At 37.9% G+C, this 21,894-nt stretch overlaps 1 protein-coding gene across 2 annotated transcripts; it reads left to right on the top strand.

Moving 5' to 3' along the window:
* Positions 1-3,408: 3,408 nt before the first annotated feature.
* Positions 3,409-21,636, top strand: LOC106173100 (uncharacterized). 2 transcript variants are annotated; one of them, XM_087008525.1, is made up of 15 exons: positions 3,409-4,330; positions 11,589-11,692; positions 15,012-15,110; positions 15,477-15,575; positions 16,280-16,384; positions 16,589-16,687; positions 17,282-17,380; positions 17,612-17,710; positions 18,047-18,145; positions 18,568-18,666; positions 18,946-19,044; positions 19,327-19,416; positions 19,584-20,055; positions 20,636-20,764; positions 21,003-21,636. In XM_087008525.1, exons 1-15 carry the CDS (start codon positions 4,111-4,113, stop codon positions 21,068-21,070), a joined length of 1,980 nt encoding a protein of 659 aa, XP_086864651.1. In that variant the 5' UTR covers positions 3,409-4,110; the 3' UTR covers positions 21,071-21,636. The 2 variants fall into 2 exon arrangements, with proteins under 2 accessions (XP_086864651.1, XP_086864658.1); XM_087008532.1 differs by lacking the exon at positions 3,409-4,330 and adding an exon at positions 9,853-10,020.
* The last annotated feature ends 258 nt before the right edge of the window (positions 21,637-21,894 follow it).

Genomic DNA, 21,894 nt, shown 5'->3' with positions numbered 1-21,894 from the left:
AACTGACGAAAACTAGATCTAATATCCGACAAACACTTAAAATAAGTCACAGAAAAAACTCTGATGTGTACAGCGACCTATTTAAAAGAAGGAAATCGAAGGAAATTGTCTTTTGAAATATAATACATCTGGGTTTATTTTTTTCTGGCTTGTGATCATCAAAGGCGTCTCTTTGCATGAGTTATTGTGAACAAGTGCGGGCGACCTGCACAGGTAAAGGGATATCTGCCTGGTTGAATAAATTCATTCAGTGTCATATCAGCACCGTAATATGACCAAAAAACTTACAGCACGACTTCTCGTACTAGATATATGTTTATTTGGTTAGTTTTATGCCGTTTTTTTTTTTTTCACAAATCTTCGCTAGATTATGAAGGATGTCCACTGGTTTATAATTTATGCACATGCATGTACCCCCCCCCCCCCTTTGACTGTAATAGACAAGCCCTGTATTCTCTGCAAAATCACAAAATCTTTGGAAACAATCTAACTTATTTTTGTGCACCTAATGTACTACGTGAGACTGAATCATCTGTAATCTGCAGACATTAGGAACCTGACGGTCCGACAGGTCATGAAATGCCAGAGGACCTGCAAGATTATTGATATCGCGGGTCTTTTGGACTGGCAAGGTTTATGTGAAAACACAACGCATAATAAAGATTTACTTGTAAACATAGACTAAAGGAAATGCATGAATATTTAGTTCGGGCTAGCACAAAATATTGGGAGGTACTGCAGATTTCCTGCAGCGCAGGTCCTCCGGACCTTCAGAGTTTCAAAGTTTTCCCCATGTCTGAATCTGTAATCACGAAGTAAAGAAAATAAGTAAGGGATAGCCTTCGAAACATAATGGCTTTATGAACAATTCGAATATACGATAAGATAAGCAGTATAATGGGGCCAGGACCCATGCAGTTTCAAAAAGAAAAAAAACTTTAGCCAGTTCCTTACCTGGCTTAGTTGACTAGGATTTCCATGAAAGTGTTGTAACACTGTTCCTGATAGGGTAAGATGTGAGCATGTGACCATGAAACGTTTAAATTGAGTTATTAGCAAGGAACCTGACTTAAGTAGGGGAGACCGGGGCTAGTTGGACCCCGGGGTAAGTTGCCCCCCCCCCCCCCCCCCCATCAATTTATGACAACGTAACTATGGGGTAAAAGAATTGATCACATCATTTTGTAAAGTGACCGTATCCAATAGTGCTAAGAAAGCGTTGGCAGTGAGTCCAAATGAAATAATTTAGCATCTTAAAGTAACTTTATTTAAGAAACTTGATGAGGGGCCTACTTACCCCGGGGTCCATCTAGCCCCGGTCTCCCCTATTTGTGTAAAACCAGGTCCAGGTGACCAGGCACAGTTTGTTAAATGGTATGCACATATATCTTCCTGCATCTTAAGAACCTTGAAAAATAAAGACAATGACATTTGATCACAAAAACCACTGTTACCAGGTGCAAATGATAAATAAAATATGATTACATGTTATGCGATTTTACTTTTCTAAACCCTCGTCCACTAAATGAAAAAACTATAACGCCTTATTTCAAAAACCTGATTAATAGATATGGTTGAGATTTTATCTGTGTCCTTTTTAATCTACTCTCGTACCTGTCATCCGCAGTTAACGGCCATCACTCCAGTTTCTCACGATAAGGAAGCCTCGGGTGATCCGACAACTATAATTGTACATGACCCTAAGATGATTGTCTAGGACAGTGTAATGTGCATGTAAATTGATCTCCGTTTAAATTTGACAAGTTAATTGTCTTCGTTTATGAAAAGCGTCTGAATGTTTGATATGTTTGGGGCAGGAATTAGGTTGGATATGAGAATAATTATCCTCATAGCATTTCATGGATATATATTAACCATGATTGTATCTGCAGGTCTATTAAGTTATTTCGCTGTTTGAAACTTTAAGGATATAATCACTACTTCATAAACTGAAAAGATTAACGACAAAAAATTCATCATTGCATGCAAAATTGACGTCTTCAGACAACTGCGTAATCACAAAAACAGCCAATCTCATTTGGCAAATTCTTAATACAGCAGTTTTTATTTCTTGTTTAGGACACTGCCACTTTCATAATCAAACATTCAATTTCTATTTTGGACCAGATAAAATGAACCAAACACGAGTATGTCGTATACAGTAATCACGTCTAAACAGAGCGGGGAATGTCCTTCTCTCTGACCACATGGTGTGCTAGTAGTCGGTAATAAAATTATTGTACCTCTAATACTTTAATTCCTTATGCTATTTCAGAGGCCCCTTGTTTCATAGGGTCGTAATGTCCGGAGTGAGTCGAGAGATGCTTTGTATACCTATATTGTCTATACATGTATATTGTCTAAGACATTGATGCCAGATTTGTCAATTTTGTCTTCACCGTGACCCAGTTTCTGTGCTACAGAATATTCATCATTATTCATGGTACTTATCTGCCAATCTTGGCAGTGGTGCTTTGGCGGATAAATGGCATCATTAGACTGGTATTTGTCCCGATGAATCTAAACTGATTTTGTAATTTTTTAAAAAGCTTTTGTCGTGGCGCCTGTTTCATGACCGGTTGAATACGGTTAAGGTGCCATGCATGGTTAGCCAAAAACGTCTAAATTACTGTCAGGTATATGTTTTTGATAACGACAAATCCACATCCATAATGAACAACTCAAATGAGACAATGATAAATAGCTTTGACTAAATAAAATATTAGCCACTCTTTTGAAAAAAGCATAGAAAGTTGGGCAATTTTTAGATTTCTTCTTATTTTTCTTTTTCTTCTTCTTCTTCTTATTATTTTCACCTGTAAGTCTGGTATAAAAGTAAGTATAAAATAACGCAGGAAAGGACATTAAAATACTCGCTTAATACATAAGCAAGAACAGCATTTAAACAGAAATTTATAAATGTAGCTTACTAAAAGTCTTCTTTCCCGCTTTGGAAAGGCAATCCAGTCACCACTATTATCATCACTTATCAAGCGCAACATGAATCAAAGGTTATTTTAGAAATATGAAGTATGGCTTGAGGAATTAAATATTGACAGGTTTTTAATATTCTATAACCCATATACAAAAACAAAACGTGTTCTCTCAAAGGACTTAACAAATCCATACGTAAAATTCTCATTGCACTAATACTCTTGGACTTGAGTTCGTTGATCTGGTTGTCTTTATCTAACGTGCAATTGCCTGTTTTAGGGGATATGACATGTCTAACTCAACTTTTTGTAGAGAATCATAATACCAAAATACATTCAAATAATTAGCATGAGAGCGAACATAAATAGCTGATAAAACAGAGCGATAAAACATAAGCACTCTGCCTCCACAAATACCATGACAAGACACCGTGACCGATGTCATTTTGACATACTTCTAAGTATGACCGCATAGCCATCATTTAGCGCTGTCCCCCATGATTAAAGGATGACAAAACATACTAAGCAGTCGCAGTCGTTCACGCGGTAAATGTTTCATTGGTGAAACGTTTGCCCATCTCCATCAATTATCTTGGTCAACCGTGTCGTGCAGATATAGGCAAGCGTCATACCAAGTCGTCGCAGTGCTGTCGTCACGGTATAGCTGGTAGGACGAAAACTTAGTCCATCCACATTGAACAAAAGGGTCTCTCAACCAGCGGCCTTTAAGTCTATACACGCGTCAGTCATTGTAATTGAAATACCTGGTGCACATTGCGATTCCACAATGTAGATTCAGCGGGACAAATGCGTACTGGCTGGTATTGATTTAGCTACAAAGGGACGTGAATGGCAGGCGGATAGGAGGTATGGCTTCCCATTGTTCCGTACAGCACACACTCTTTTGAAGTATATATTTCACGAGGAAGTCTAAGGTGTTGATTCGACTTTCGTGCGGTAGTGGGACATACAGCTACAACTTAGACAGTGTTAAGGTGCAGCAACATTTAGGTCAAAAATACAGACCGCGTCAGCATGCGGTATTATTGGATCGTACTAAATAATGTTGCCTGGTAATAATATCGGCAATCTAACCCTTTGACTTCAGTTCTAGTGGGACTTCTGTTGCATATCCAGTTTAATCAATCAAACTAGCAGTAGCACGCAGCACGCAGCAATGTTTAGTCGCGTTTCAAATATTCTACCGGACGCACTGAGCCCGACTAGCACAGATGTGGACTCCGGTCTGGGTTCCCAAAGAACATCCTCACCGGCCGATGGCCCCAGTGTACGCTCCCTAGGAAGTATGGAACCGAAACTGGACATGTCTGCTTCCAGGGTTAAGAAGCTACCCCCAGATGACGTTGGAATGGTGACAGTTTTACAAGTCACCGACAGTAAGTACAGAACATTATGTGTAAGCTTATTTTAAGTTAATAGATATTGACGTACTTGTAGATAATGGTGCTATGTTAATGGGGCATTTTGTTAAAGGGGAATTCGACCCAAAGTTTTTGTAACCAAATGCACTATTGATCAGACTGATACTGCTCTATTGACTACACACATTAAGAAGAATGATAGGACATCCACTGTGTAATTACTTGCCACATAAAACTTATAAAAGACCAGCCCATCTCTGAAACCTTGTGTGCAAAATTAGCACTCGGACTAAGAGCCTATTCCAAATAAAACTGTCGTTCCATGTAGATCGATCCAACTCCGCGGAGACTCTCGCTAGGGACTGTCGGTGAATGCAGTCAGTTTAACTTGTTTATATGCCTCGCCCTGGTGTTGAGCAGAATAAAGAAAAGCTGGTGATTATACGAGTAGGCCTACGTCGGAAACAAGAGGAGACGTGTTTATTTGTTAGTCTGATTGCATTAAGCTAGAGTACCCGAGCAGTTGGATCGATCGAGGCAAAACGATAGTTTCATTGGGAATGGGCCCTAAGTGACATTATTATTTAACTAGCTGGCATGAGAATATGATTCGGAATTTGATTTGGTCATTGAGACTATGAAAACGAGGGGTCCGTGTCCTAGCTGTAAGAATAAACTGTGACCTCTCTGGTACATATTTTACACTTGAGTGTGTTTCGTCGCCTTGTATATCACATAAAAAACACAGACGTTTGTTTGATATTGTATTTGGTATATTTGCTGCTGCTCTCTCTCTCTCTCTCTCTCTCTCTCTCTCTCTCTCGGTGTTGAGGATTAACTGAGTAGGCGTTTATTCGTAGCCTGGCTAGAATGCTGTCAACTCCCATAGGAATTTGGCCGTTGTTTTGTTCAATGCACGCCCTCATGTGAAACCTCAACCGCCTGTAAGTGCATACCTTATATATAATTGTAAATAAAACTTGTATTAGAAGTGTGTGTGCACAAGCCCAGCGACCCAAAACCTGCAGCCACATGTAAACCACTGCAGTTTTCAAAGTAAGGCTTTGTCACGCCACATTCACAAGGTCGCTGGGGTGTGACACTTTCCTTGATCCGATCTTCCCAGTTTGACATATGTATTCACATATGTATAGACATAGGTATTCACATTTTATCACTAGTGCCACTGGCTCGTATTCATTTAAATGAGGGGTTGTTATGATAGTCATTTGTTAGGCTGTGTATGTAATTAGTAACGGGATATCTACATTTACATATCATAATTATCGTAATCGTATAGAATTAGGTGAATTAGGTGAATATTTTGAGTGGATATGACCAGGTTTATGTTAAAACAGTGCGACTGTGAAGAATTTACCAGCGTTTTTTTGTGTTTTAGACACATCTTCTTGTATTTGACCTACTGTTAAGAAGCATTCATACCAGTTTATTACGCTATTATTACTTTGTAATACATATAATATTTGAAGCAAATGTTATACTTCCATTTATTAAGGTGTTTTTCGCCGCTGTGATGAATAAGCATAATACGAGCTATGATGCTCTATGATAGATAAGTTTTTTTTTTGTTTTTTTTTTGCACAAGTGCTTTCCAGACAATAATTTCCCTAAACATCAGCCTCGACCCAACCTTTAATTGAAAGCGTTGCTGAATTATTAATCAATAGTTGTATGCCTTGTGGATTGGAATAGACATTATTTTACCCTCGATGGAACACAATTGAAGTAAAACGGAGAAGGTTGCTGCTCGTGGACTGTCAAGGGGCACGCGCATATCTTCTAAATTCTTATCCCGCATAGATCTATCCAAATGAATCCGATTAGTCAGTATTAAGCCAGTTAAATGTCTATTTTTGCCTTGCAGATATTCAGATTTGGGAGTGATGCAGGAAAGGTTCTCTTTTATTTTTTTCAATTAAATGTCGATAATGTTACCAATGAAGAGGTAAATGACAAGCCATGATTAGTGACTAACAAACACTTACTTTGTACATTCTGACGGGTTACAAAATGTTTGTGATTACACCCAACCCCACCATTTTCATCCCCTGTTGCTGAGCCATTATAGGGGCGGGGTAGTTAAGTAAGAGCAGACGAGTTTACCGGTGTTTTACCACAGAGGACTATACTTTAGTTTTGGATACTATGTTAGGGGCCAACTATGCATGTAAACAGTCCAGTCTCTATTACAATAGTTGTACAGGAGTTAGAGACACACGGTGCCACATTGTTTACTTAATGCAAGCAACATATATCATAAATAATTCAAGACTCCCTATAGCCGCAGAGACACGAATTTATGTTATGTTCCATACCTCTTTTTCAAACACTCCATAGCTGACAGGAACTTTTTTTACGTTAAATTAAGGTCTGTGGTGGATAAATTCTCGTTTAAGTACTAGGTAACGTAAATGTTTTCCTTAGATACACATTATCCTGTATTTCGCAATTTTGTTTTCCTACCAACCTCCTTTAAACTTCTAAAAAAAGCTGACGGTCAAGCAAGAAAGTGATAGATAGAAGATAGTCACATCATTGGGCTCGTCTACCCTCTACCAGGACCACAGATTAATTTTCACTAGATATTCAAAGAAAATGTCTTTGACTAAATATGGTCAATCTTCTAACTGGCTGGTGGAAAATGTGTCTATAATGTCTGCCGCTCTGGAAGAGGCTAGATCGTCTGGGAAAGTAATTAAAGGGTTTGATTGGCAATGATCTTCATGTAAGTTATCTATGTATGTCATCTTCATTTTCAAAAAGGCACATTTACTAAAAAAAAGTTTAGTCCCCTAACGACAGTTTGACATTTAGTAAAGATTCGCGTTTTTGTAGCTTTTAAAAAGTTTCACATATCACAAGAGTAACCCGCGCTTCTTATATATTGTTTTCATTTCCACGTTTACTACACGTGAGGCACGTGGAGAACAATGTGGTCCGTGGGTTATCATGAAGGAAGTACTTATAGATAACGTGTTGTTTACACTACTTACCGCACTTTATTTTTTTCTTATGGCGCATCAAACTCTGCAAAAAATGACTTCACGCACGCAATGTTCTTATAGTGTGGCATTAATGGAACATGCTATGCATAGATGAGTTTACACATAAAAAAGGCAATGGATCTGATAGTTGCCAGGTCAACAGTAAGCCACCTCTACACAGCTTCACCACAGTCATGTGGTGGGTTCTAAAGTGTTCCAAACAATACCCTTACAAAACTGCAAAAGTTAATAATTTCCGCATGATAAAATAAAATCAGCATTAACCTTTGACCCTCTACATTTTCTACATTGCAAATGATACGTCTACTTGACGAAAACTTTACATATAAAACGCATCTTTTGTGAAAATTACTGAACACAAGGTTTTTTTTTTTTGCTTGTGTTGTATTGTGGCTAACACGCCCAGTAAACAAAACTTGACCAGGGTGAACTATGTTGCTTGTGGTAATGTTACATGTTGTGTATCATGTTAGTTTGTCTTCTTGCGGTTACACACGCATGTTGTTTGCATTAATGGCTTCCTTTTTACGCCATGCGCCAGGCCCGTTACTAAGAATTACTTTATGGGAATTTTCCAAAATAGAAAATTTGGAATTTTCAATAAAATATCTTAAGAGCAATGCGGGAACCGCAGGCTGCTATCAGTTGAAGGATTAATATAGGATGCAGTGTGCTGTAGACTAACTATACTTTTAATTCAAAACAAAATATTTTACAATAAAAGTAAAGGTGACGGCTTTTGAACGTTGGTGCCCGATAATCCCTCCCTCCACGCCCTGCGCGCCGTGCAGAACAGTCTCAGAAACTGTACTGTGGGGAGTAAAGTCAGAGCTCAGGCACTGAACATCTGATTTTATGGTGGTGCTGTTGCGAAGCCTGTCTCAATACAAGCTCAACTATACAAATATACTTTGCTGGAAAGCCTGGTTCTCTGTACAATGTATGTTGCAGAGTGGTATTGGAAACAACGATGCTGCATGCTTTGTCAGCGGAATGGGGGATTTTTGACAACCAACTAACCTCCTCTGTCCTTCAGCAATAAATATTTGAAACGTAAAGAATATAAATGAACCACAAAATTATGAAGAAACCAGTAAAATAACAGAAAGCATCTTTTCCTGACACCCACCTCTGTTGCAACTTGCAATTCAAGATCAACAAATGCATCAATGGTGCATTAAGTGTAAGATACGTCTGCGACAGGCCAAGGTGACCATATTTTTGAATGCATGAAAGCGTTAGAACATTTTCCCGTAATATCAGGATAAGAAAATATCGGTTTTATTTCATTGCAAGTATTTTATCAGATCTACAATTATTTCACTTCCTGCGGCGCTTCCTTTGAAATCGAATGATTATTGGGTACCATGTATTGTAATAAATCTTGTTTGCCCATGCGTTAATTCTATTACATGACTTGCGAGTTACATCTATTCCATTTTGCTATTGTATTTGCAGCAGATGATGTGATAATTTATTGATAGATAAGCTAATCCTCTGAAAAATTTACGACATGTATGTACAAGGTTGGCTTAAGCAGAATGGTTGGATACCAGAACTGTTCTACCCGGAAGAAACATACAAAAGGTGCAAAGAAGTGCGCGCTTTTAACAATGGCGTCACTTACTACCATGTTGCACCAGCCATAGGCCATTTAAAGTTCGAAGAATATTCATAAATATTTATGTATCGTTTCTTTTTTAGAAGAATGAATGAAACATATAATAATGTATTTATTACATAAAATAACATGTGGAGACTGCTAAACTTGCAGATTTCACTCCCTCTTTATTTCTCTCCCTCTTTCTCTACCATCAACAAATTGCTAAAGAGTACTTAGGGACATGGAATAAAATTTTCACATTAATTGATTGTCTCTGAGAAACTGTGACTGCATAAACATAGAACTTTCATCAACATGTATTACAGTATTGGCAACGTCGTCGCGGTTGTTTGTTGCGGTTGGTAACATTACTTCATTTCGCTCTAGAGTTCTCCGAGAGCCTCTTGCACTCATTATGGATGACATTGTATCTTATATTCAGGCATATATGGCATGTTTAGTGATATATATTGTATAGCATTATTAACACTATTTCTGTGCGAAATAAACGTTTAAAAACAAATAGTCATAAAATACCTCGCAGCAGCCTAGTCTCACAAGCACATATGGTCTATATGTTAGAGTTTAGATTAAAAGCCGAAGGTCTGCTCCCTGGAGAATCAGATATAATCAGATACAATATAGATGTAGATTAATGCTCAGGTTATTTCGCAGCACTCGGCGAGATATAAGATATGGCCTTTTATGTTATCAGAATATAGCTTTTAAGCTGTTAGTGAGCTTTTCAAAAAAAGCTATGAAGGTACGTTTGGCGCTTATATCATCCATCTCCAGAGATACGTATCACTTGTCACATGACCTGCGCTATTTGAATCGGCCTGTTGATGTGTGCAACGAAAAATAGAATAATCTGAGCATACGGCAATGAAGCCACCACGCAATGCACAATGCTATCACAGCGGAGAATCGAAGCTGATCGGAAGCACGATGGATAGTGTTCGAATTAAAAGCACGGAGAGCACTGGAGAAATTACATTGACGCGTTAAAGGACGGACCATGCTACGACAAGTGCTGGAGGCACTGGCCAGCCAGACTGCTGGAGCCTTAGAGACTGGTATGTCTAATAATGGTGTGCTCAGATTAAGGTTCTGTCCGTTCCGTGTGCTCATGGCCAAGTTTCAACTTGACTGGATAATGTTTTCTTGATAAATTAGATGGGGGCATCTTAACCATGCCATGAAATGTGTTTTTAGCTTCAGCTGATGGATGAAACAAGATAAAGAACGATTTTATCTCCAGTCAGTCGATAGGTATGATTTTATCGTCAGGCAGTCTCACTGGTTCTGTTATAATTGCATATACGCTATCCAATGCTTTGGTCCTTTGGTGGATTTCCTACCACTGGGACAAAAATAAACACCATCTGTGAAGAAATACAATAGATGATTTTAGATACATGAATCCATACTGAAGATCTGGCACTGTTGTTTTATACATGTACATACACACAACACGCAAATATTTGCGTACACTTAGTGTGTGTGTGTGTGTGTGTGTGTGTGTGTGTGTGTGATTGTTTGTGTGTGTGTGTGTGTGTGTGTGTGTGTGTGTGTGTGTTTACAGATGTATCTTTTTAATCAGTATGTTTGCTTACAGTTACATTTAACAGGGTGATATGTCTCTGTGAAGTCATTATTGCACAACATGACAATAACTCATTAGGAAATGATAGTACAGATGCCACTAGCTCGGCTATTAAGACTAGACTGTGGATTATATCGAGTATAATTGTCTATATTTTTGCTGGGTGTCTATTGCCATAGTGATATGTATATATTGGACATATAATACACAAAGCCAGAGCCACGACATCATAGCTCTATATTGCTGATAGGCTATAGCAGCTCTGTTAGCAGGCTAGGCCCGCATATGGAACTAAGCCACATGCTGGTGCTTTGGGCGCATCTGTCGTTTCAAAAGATGTGATGCATTGTACGTTACATGCATTTATCAAAATATCACTTTCACCATAGGTCAGGATAATGAAAACTAATGGATTTGCCTTGTTTGTCTATTTTGTACATTTCATTCAACCAGAAAACATTTTAGAAATTATTATGGTATTATGAGAAATATTTCTCTGACAGGAGAATTTGTGTGCGTGCGTGCGTGCTTGTGCGTGCAATTGTAATAATGATATACTGGTATAATATTCTTTCATTATCAAGAACGGGACCCGGAACATGCGCAGATTTATCAGCCAAATGACAAAAAATAGTTCTTAGATTATCTAAATGCACTTTTTTTTACTATTAAGACAAAGAGGGGGGATCCAATAATATAATCCATGTATTAGAAGCTCTTAATTCGCCACAAATTCGTTTTGAAATACGTCATTTCCACCCCATTATATGCAATGATTTTCAGACCACAATGTCTCTATGGATGTTTTTTATATATTGATGTCGTAAGTAATATAATGGAACAAGGCTACAGTGTAGTTACCGCGTAAAAGGAAGTCCAATGTTCAAACTAGAATGGATTTTGGGTTTGGTGTGGGATAAATTAGCTATTTTGAAATGTCAACGCCGTGTTCAGAACTAGATCTTGTTCGCCTCACGCCCACCAATTCTACCAAATATATAATGTCATGACGTCATGTTTCACACTTTTCTTTTTCAGTGCTTGAAAACGAAAGGATTCTGCACGAAGCAGCAAGAATCAATAACGTGGAAAAGGTCAAGGCATTGCTTCAGGAACAAACCAGCGTAAACGCAAGGAATAACGTGAGTAAAGACATTCTCAAAACACCTCTGCTCCATTGTCACGCCCAGCCTGTGTGCGCACTTCACACACTGAAATATCACACCCAAGACACTTCACACCTCAAAGCCAATACATGTATCTCGAAGAGGCACCCAGTTAATTCCATGATACAACCAATAATGGTGAAAAGCATACAGTCTACTAATTTATGTCCGCCATGGCTTTAAAACCCGTTAATCGTCACGATTCCAAACCATTTATATATACATGTATATATTTGAAATATTTTTAGGTATATATATATATATATATATATATATATATATATATATATATATATATATATAAGTATATCGAGACTTGTGAAAACTGTGAGATTTTTATACAAGTGTGCACTTGTCACAATGTCCTTTACAGTGAAGCGATGGAACTGTTATTCATTGCATCACTCTAACCCTGGTTAACGACCCAATAAATAAAACTAATATCGTTCACGAGCTTGCGCTTGTAATCCCTTATGAGGTCAACGAAGTGTAATATTAGAGCTATGACCATTAGGGCAACCTCAGAAATGGCTGTTTTATGGAAACAGCATGTAGATTGAACATGTCAGAACTGCACATTTTGTGGATGTTTCCATGCCTTAAAGACGTTCCTTCTCCAAATCACGGTCAATTTTTCACATTCGAAAAGCCCTGCTTCATTCGATTGTGAAAGTGAATGATGTTATCATTATCTCAGAATCAGTGGGAGACTATATTTAGGACGTTAATGTGTTATCTGCTATTTATTATTGAATTCGTCGGCACGATTTTGTTCTTTTTTTTTATCTGTTGACGGTAATGGCTATGGCTGTCAGACAACCGTTCGATTATTAAAGATAGCTCAGCCCCGCTGAGAAATGGTTCCTTTTCACAAAGAACGTGTTTATCTTTATCGCATATATCTAAACAATGCATAATTCTGGGTAGACTTTAAGTAACTTGTATATACTGTATACTGAGGGCCATGTATAAACCTTACTAGTATTTGATTTTTACTCGGAGAAACCTTCAGATCCAACTCTTAATGTGCCATATTGGATAAATGTTATATCATATGCATATATATTGGGCGGAAATAAAAAATCTTCTCAGGTAAATATAGTGAAACAATTTAACACGTAGTGCCATTTAACTATTTGGTACTTCTGACGTGATACAAAGGTGGTGGTGGTGGTAGTCTGGAGGTGAAAGTATTTTGCAGTGATTAATGCCAGTTGACAGATATGTTGACGTGAGTTAATTACGTTGCACTTACAAGAGTTCAGCTGTTGACAAATTGCAACGGAAACAGCGTTGTGTTGTCAGAACAGAAGCCAGTGCACCACCCATTTCAACCGACTTCTCCTCTGACAATTTCTTGACAACAAACAAAAACATCAGCAATGTGAAATAGAAATTATCCGCGATTGCCTAAATGGAGGCTGTTGGCACTGTGTGATGCCATACGAGACTAGAAAATTGCGCGAGAATATGCGTAAGGTGGGATTAACATTTGCTGGTATGACAGGAGCGGTAGTCTGCTAGAAACCGTAAACCGTTCCCCATTACTTTGTACAGGTGCCATTCATCCCATCTACTAACCCTAATACTCCGACCTAACCTGTACCAATAATATGGCACCCCGGACTTCCACTCCTAGTACTATCAGTCCTGTCACACCGGTCATGTCGTCTTAGAAAGCAATACGAAAATAACGATCAAACATCATGGTAAACTAGTATTATTGAGCAATCGACTGTAATATGAAAGAAATCTTGCTTAACTTATGCTAGGTTTTGAGACTTTGGGTTATATCGAATGATTCTCATATAATACCGATGCCACGTGCGCTAGAAACTCGTGTTGTAGTTTTCGGTTCCACTCTCTACCAAAGGCCCTTTTAGTTATAGCAAAATCGGTTAAAATACCTCTGTGGGGAATGGAATGATTTAACGGAATCTAGACACACCATTCCAAAGAGCAGGGTGAATATAAATAAGCATTTGCTTGTTTTTTCTCAGTCTTCTGCCTAAATTATGGAATAAAGCGGTGCATTTTTAAAATTTGTACTGCTTCAGTGTGTCTTGCAGCCTTTTACGCTATTACAGCATTAACTTCTTTCAGTAATTTAACGTTCATTCATTTTTAACTTTGTTATAGTTATGATCAGTTTAGCAAAAAATCATATGGAGCACATAGTTGAACTCTAAAAAACCCACACAACAAAAATAAGCAAATGACAGTATATGTCATTTGGAACGCAATTATCATCCTGAATCTGAACAGAGCCATGAGTTATTTTAACGACAGCTCTATAAGGAAACTGGGACCATCAGCATCGATAATTTACTGCAGCAAACAGAAATCAATTTTCTGGCTATAAAAATCTGTTGCATATTAAGGATTACTTGTATAGGTGGGGAATGATTGAGGTTGCCATCCAACTTCCGTTGTAGCAAGGTTAGACAGGAGCCTATTTTCAATTATGGGTTCAATTTTACAAAACCTTCCTTCTTTCAATCAGACAACATGGGCTCTCTTAATTTCGTTTCGATCTTAAAGTTGGTACAATGAAGATGTTTCACAAAGCCCTTGTTTTCTCGTTACCGTCTTACCTCCTCTTGTTATGGTGATTTTTTTAAAATTAAAACACTGCTGTACGGTTATGATGCATATAATAATTAAATTGTATCCTCACTTCCCCATTTCCTACATCTTTTTGCCATCTCTTGGTGCAAAGGAACTCGACATTAATTTTCCAATATTTTTTGCGAACGAAAAGCCTTGAGCATGCCGTTGATGCTGCTAAGAAAAATTGTTGGTGTTGATTTTGATCTATAGATAAACAAGAGCAATGAATATAGTCGGACATTTCACGTTGTCTTCACCCTTGATGTGCGTCCTTGAGATGTACGAAATATAGTTTCTGCAGTGAAATCCTGCAGTGAAACTGATTCACAGATAATTTTTTCACGTACTATCTCAGTATTCAAATTTGTATCAAAAGGTAAAAAATTAAAAAATCTAAAAAAATCAAATAGTGGTTTAACACTGATTTTCAAATGAAAGATTAACTGGTGTCAGAATAACTCACCTTTTGTGTTTGAGCCATACACAGCTTTTTAATATGCCAAGTCTATAACGATTTGCCCTCAAAACAGTTTATCTTAAATTAATCTTAAAATACGCACTGATACTGGATGTTGTGAAGATTACGAATGTAGAAGAATCTCTGCATTAAGCATTTCTTCGCCTGACCTTCTAAATTTAATGGAATCTAAAACCATTAACGTGAAATATAAAATACACCTTTCAGTTGGACAGGACACCTCTGCACGTGGCAGCGTCATCTGGTCACCAGGAAGTCGCCGAAGTACTCATCTGCGCAGGGGCAGACGTAGAGGCAAAGGACAAGGTATACTTTTAAAGATACCCTTTAGAATTTAGAATTACATGCGAACCTAATGTATGGATAGCTATTTTCTCTTGGGTTTATATAACTTCATTGGTGTCAACAAGCAATACATGTCAATGAAAGTGATAATGCTACTCCCACAGTCGGTTTAGGTGTAATTTTAGTATGCTTGGTGAATACATTCTTAATGTTAATGGATATTGCGTACTTAAAAGGTGGAAGCCATCCAAAAATTATAAGCTTATACCATAGTATGCTCTAAATGTGCATGTGCAGCTATATATTTATCATTATGTATCCTAAAACAATTGTCGTTGCAGAGTGAAATATGTTGATAGGTATAATTAATGCGTTTATTTATTTCAGTATGGTATGCGTGCCATACTGTGGGCAGCCTGGTTTGGTCACAGCACCGTCATGCGTTTGCTTGTGAACGCCGGCGCTAACACGCGCTGCGCTAGTAAGGTGAGAACATGTGTTAACATGAATGTTGTGAAATGCTGTTTCCATTCCCGTTAACATGTTACACGGGCTAAAGGACACGTTTCACAAGATAGATACATATATATATAATCCTAAAAGGTGTCTTAAACTTTTAGACCAACATTGTTCCCCACTTTAACACAAGATACATTGGTAGTAGTCCAATAAATGAAATACCGCGCCTGATATATGACAGGAGAGACATGACTAATGTTATAGACCGATACTTAGTTTAATTGGGCTACTATGGATTGATCTTGGACTGACGTGGACCAAATTTAGGATAGAAACTTTGGACCATTATTTGGGCTATAGCTGTTCTGTAAAATCTGCCCCAATCTTATATATATATATATATATATATATATATAAGCATGTAATGCCAGCATGATATATGTTCCACACATTTGTTTTCTGACTCCGTCTAAAAACGCATTCCTTGTATTGATTTTATTTCGTATACTTGATCATGCAACTCATTTGTCTGCGAGTTGTGAAGATGACATATACGGTAATAACTGTTACGATGTCTTCAGCATAATATAGTGATTTGAAAAAATGAAAACGACAACGAGAAAGAAAAATAGGGAACTACCGAACGAACTTTTGTAGAACTTGTATTATTATTACATAATTGAACGTTGGAAGGATCAAAGTGAGAGGACCACTTTTTTATTGTGTTTTAGCAAGGACTGACCGTGCTTCACTGTGCAGCTCAAAACAACAAGGCAGATATTGTCAAATTCATTGTGGAATCTTTGGAGAACTTTAACGTGAATGAAGTAGAAAAAGTAAGTGAATTTATTGTGAATAAAGATCTTAAATTGTAAACCTACATGCTTTCACAGTCGATATACACGCATTATAGTATATAAACATAGCTTACAAATAATTTTATATGAAGATGCTAATATTTAGAGTATTTAAAAGAAAACATAAACACGGTTTCACCTTTATACATGTATATAGCCGTCAGTATCATGTATTCTACTCAGGACGGACGGTCGGCGCTGCATCTTGCTGCAGAGAAAGGACACCTGACGGTGGTCGACAAACTCATTGAATCCAAAGGAGATGTTCACATAAAAGACAAGGTAATGTGGCAAGATGATATTGGAGAATTTTTTTATTATATTTAGTTGAAGAAATCAACAAAGCGTATTTGTAAAAAGACAGACAACTAAAAAAAGAGACCTCTGCCAAGACAGTTCAATATTCTAATCATTACTGTTAAATAAATGAATAGTTTACTACCAATAACTTATCGCTTCAACTATTTCTGGAATATTCTGCAAATTTTATAACTTCCATAACCGGTGTCATGTACCATGCAGAGAGTCCGCTTCCCATTACTTTGCACAGGTGAGACTCGCCCTAGATTTTGACCCACTTAGGTAAGACTAACCTTAACCATTATAACTATACTGTACGGAGGGTGGACTTTCTGTCACAAGGACCCTCAGTTTCGTGACACCTGGGTTGTAATGGGCTGTTAACAAACAAATCAAGAAAGGCAGATACATGACCACCTTGGCGGAGGTAATAAACCACTGCAGCGGTATACACAGAAGCGGGAACCTGACGAAGTAAAAAAGACATGCTAGACATTAATATTTAAAATTATACATAGATGCATTAGGTTCTTCAATGATTCAGTGTAAAACACGCTTGAATGGTATTGCTTTTAGAATGGTCAGACGGCTCTCCACTTAGCAGCACTGGGCGGTCATCTGGAAGTGGTGAAGAAGATATTACTTGTAGGCGCTGACATTAACGACAGAGACTATGTAAGCATGAACGACCTGTGTCAATATCATTACTATTAAGCTTGATTCAATTTTACACTGTAATGTAAACGAGTAAGTTCCATAAAACGATGTTGTAATTCTAAACGCGCTTTTTTTTGTAATTATTATTGTAATGTTTTAAGATTGAAATTCACGATTTTTCAACTTTGAACTTAATATTGAGTGAATTTTAACTAAAATTTTAGCCTGTCTGATTGTTTATTATCTAAGGACGGATTAATGCCTCTCCATTGTGCAGCGAGCAATGGTCACAGCGATGTCGTGGAACATTTACTCAAATCGGACGCGCTCGTTAATGCAGAGACGAACGTGAGTTCAACATTTACCGTGATAGGCTTTTACTCACTTGTCAATACTATATTTGCTTTATATTTTGCTGAATTCGTTAATGGTTGCAACCAGATTAAACCATACCAAAATATATTGATTATTCATACAAGTTTTGGGTAAAAACAGCGTTATTTGCTGAAAGGGGACGGGTTAAAGAGACAACCGCAGACGTATCAAAAACTCACTTGGTAATATAGATCAAATAGAAAACGTATCAACTTGACAAGTTCACATTTATTTCAAAATTCACAGCGATGAACAAGTGAAAGTTTGCCACCGTTGCATCCGTGCATGTTTCATTATTTTGTCTTACAGAAACAGATGACAGCGTTGCACCTGGCCACTGTGGGGGGACATGAGAAAGCAGTGGCGATGATCCTCCAGTCTCACTGCAATGTGGACACCCAAAACCAGGTGGGCTATATAATGTATTATATATCATCATCATCAATGCCGACGAAATCGTCTGAAAGGTGCTTTACTATTAGACCAATTTATGCCCCAAGATAAGTCAGTAGCGGTCTGATTGAATAAAATTGAAACTGTTTTATAACAACAAAGGCATGACTAATTAATTGGATCAATATTTATTTCATTTTACTGGACAGCTTTTAATTTGTCTTGAATTTAAGCAGACCAAATTTAATTTAAATGGGTTTTTCTTAAAATGAAGTAGACCTAAAGGTGAATCTTAAGGTTAAGGCCAATTTTAGGGCAAAAGTTCCTTTAAAAGGCTGTACTCGATCTATTATAATCGTGTTTAAACAGTCTCATGAAGCAGACTACGTGAAATCACTATTAGTGGTTTAGTTGAACGTTTCCCACCTCTTATTTAGCAAGGTAACACCGCCCTACATCTCGCGTGCTTGGGAAACCACAGTGGAATAGCCAACTTACTGATCGACGCTGAGAGTGAGCTCAACCTGCCAAACGCAGTAGGTATCACAGCCTCTTGAAGAACGGGTTGTGTAAACTCTAACTCCCGGCAATGTTTTCTCAAAGTTCAATGCATTTCACAGACGTAATTCTTGAAATTCGGCTGTACAACTTGAGATGAATTTCCTTGAAGAAGTAAGCTTAAGTTACCCGTGATACTGGTTCAAATTGCATGTATTTAAAAATAAGCTATAATTTCGCTATAAGTGATGATGGGGTCCCTTTAAAGAGACCGTGCCTTTCTAGTGATGCTACATGTATATGGTTTCTGATTTCAGCGTCTTCAGACACCCCTTCACGTGGCCGTAGAGAACGGACTAGCAGACGTAGCAGAGGTGCTACTGGCAGCCGGAGCAGATTTAAACCCAAAAGAAAAAGTTTGTATTCTTTTCTTTTCACAAATTACAATCCAAGTACACTGTTTGATTTAATGTTTCTATACAATTTAAACTAGTCATTATCATTTGTTAGCCAGGTTTAAAGACGATAGAATAGTATCAAATACCATTATGCGCACGTTTTCGCCATATTAATTCCACAAAAGTCAACTGAAAAGTAGGTCTCACAGTTACAAATACGATGCATGTTGATGTGTTTTCCTCATACTGTGATCCCTCTTTGATCTCACCTGCCGTTTGACCAGTTACACACTATTTCAGGTGGGGAAAACGGCTTTATACTTGGCAGCAGCAGGCAGTTTTGTGACCATCGTTGATATGCTGATCAAGGCAGATAGATACGATGAGAAGGTATAACCATTTGTAATTGCTTTCTTATTGGATATCCTTGTAACTTTTTGACAACAGTACCTGGTAGACTTTTATTTGGGACAAGATTGGTAGTCACCGCGAACACATGTTATTTTTGCAGCTGTGTGAAAGATAAAAAAATCTATTCACTCAAATGACTTTTGCAGGTTGGGAAAAGAAAGAAAGCTTCCAAGCATACGACGTTGGTTCCAAACGGAGACGCAACTAATCATAAAAAGAACTCAATTGTATCCACAGCCACGAAGGACAGCACAACGTCTACGTTACCCTCAAGGACCAGTCCCTGCACCCCGGCCAAGGACAGCCTGTCTGTTGTGGATAGTGGGAACGTCATGGATGATAAAACTGTGAGCACGCCTGTGACGTCAAGGAGCAACGTGCCTTCCATCGCTGACGTCACTCAGAATAATAACGAAGAAACGGACTTTTTACTGAAGAAAAATAAAGATATGACCAAATTGCAGTTCAAAGTGCCTTGTCATGTACTTGCTGAAAAAATGAAGCCAATTTTATGGAAACTTGCCAGTAAACAGCTAAAACCTGGAGAGTGGAAAAGACTGGCGCTTTACTGGAACTTTTCTGAGATGCATATTAAGTCAATAGAGCACCAGTACACAGGTATCAGTTGTATTCATCTCAGAGTATTCTAAACAGTTTGGAATTCAAAACTTCTTCTCGGCGGACCTTGCGTCCTCCTGATTGTTATTACACTATCCAAAGGTTCAATAACACTGGCATTGATTCTTTACATCATATCAAGAATATCTCACCAAAATGTACAACCAAAATAAGCCAAACCTAGCTTGAATACAAGCCCCCATGCCTCCAAATTCATATGATATTTCCTTTCCTTTTCTAAATACGGATATGTTAGTTTAACCATTCCATCACATAGCTGCAGAAAATAATTGAAAACTGCCCCGAAGACCATTTAAGTCGGGTTATGTAGTCTTGGTCAATTGAAATCTAATTGTATAATGTAGAACCGCTTTCTGGCCACTCCCACACAACGAAGGCATGGTCTTGGAAGTTTTTTTTCTTTAATTTTACATTTAGAATTAAGGAACTTTAAAAACGCCGAAAAACAAACCCCTGACCCCCGCTCTAAATCCGCCACTGCAATAGCTTTATGCCACACTTCGCCATATTCCAAGTTCACACTGATTCCAAAAAAAATTATTTTACTTTTTATCTCTAGGTCAATCCAGTTATAAAACGCACGGTTACCGTATGTTGTTAATCTGGTTGCACGGTGTCCCTGCCGGAGATCACCCCATAAGGTTATTGTATGAAGCCTTGGCTGCCGTAGGGAAGAAGGACTTAGCAGGTACTGGATATTTTTAATACCGTGATGCACACTGATCGTAATGCTTGACAAAATGACAAACGATGTATACATACGGCGCCATGTACTTGTGTAATCTACCTACATTAATATTAATTTTATCGTGTTGTGTTCAACACTTTTATAATGGATAATCAAAGTGATACGATTAACAAAGTGATATTATTTTGTGAAAAACAAACCTTACATGTTTATCATATCATTGGCTGTTCATTTTCAGAGACCATACGCAAAACCAGTTTGCAAGACGACCGCGAAAAAACCTGCAGACAGTGTTCAATCTCTTGACCTTGACCTTTCCCGTGCGTGACTGGCGTGACTGTGTCAGAATATTGGTGCCATTTGTACAGTTATTTGATACACGATTTAATTCATTACTGAGCTTTTGATACAAATCCCAAGGTATCAAACGCCATTATTTTCTCAACCTAGTATCGTGTATAGTGTCACGTTGATTTAAGATCTGCTTTCAAATTCGCCTCTCTATTTAACGATGGCTGTTTTAGCAAATGTCAAAACAGTAATCCCTAATGAAAGTGCATAATATGCCGTTCATTAACGTTTTTTATAACTAGCAAAGACGCAGTTCATGCCATGGAAATGATGACGCATGATGTAATAATACTCTTTATTTTAATAATATCAACAACAATACCACAACCTCTGCGTAATTGATTGGGATGCCTCAAATGCGCTGTAACACAGATTTGCTTTATTAAGACATCGTGTACACATTTTAATGGAACTTTTTAAAAAGCGGTTTGTTTCCAAAATATCTTTTTTTTAAATTGTTATTTTTCTATTGTCTCCTCTTGTATCATTTTGTTGGGCGTAATAAAGAGAAATCTTTGTAATGTTATATTTTCTGTTCATTGTGACCGGACTGGTGTGACAGGAATGGTAATCCGCTAGGAACTGTAGTCCGTCCCCAATTACTTTGCACGGGTAACATTCGGCCCATATACTAACCCCAATACTCCGACTTATCCTAACCTGTATTTATCACATGGGACCCCGTACTTCCATTCCATGGAGTTGTGTATTCGTGATTGTGTTAGCCGTACTCAACCTGAATGGATAACTTCTCTAACACAATGAACATCTGATTCGGA

This window comes from Lingula anatina, chromosome 1 (genome assembly GCF_051362555.1).
Source record: "Lingula anatina isolate TDL-2025a chromosome 1, LinAna3.0, whole genome shotgun sequence".
In the NCBI taxonomy this organism is placed as follows: Eukaryota; Metazoa; Brachiopoda; class Lingulata; order Lingulida; family Lingulidae; genus Lingula; species Lingula anatina.
This window is presented reverse-complemented; position numbering and strand designations above follow the sequence as displayed.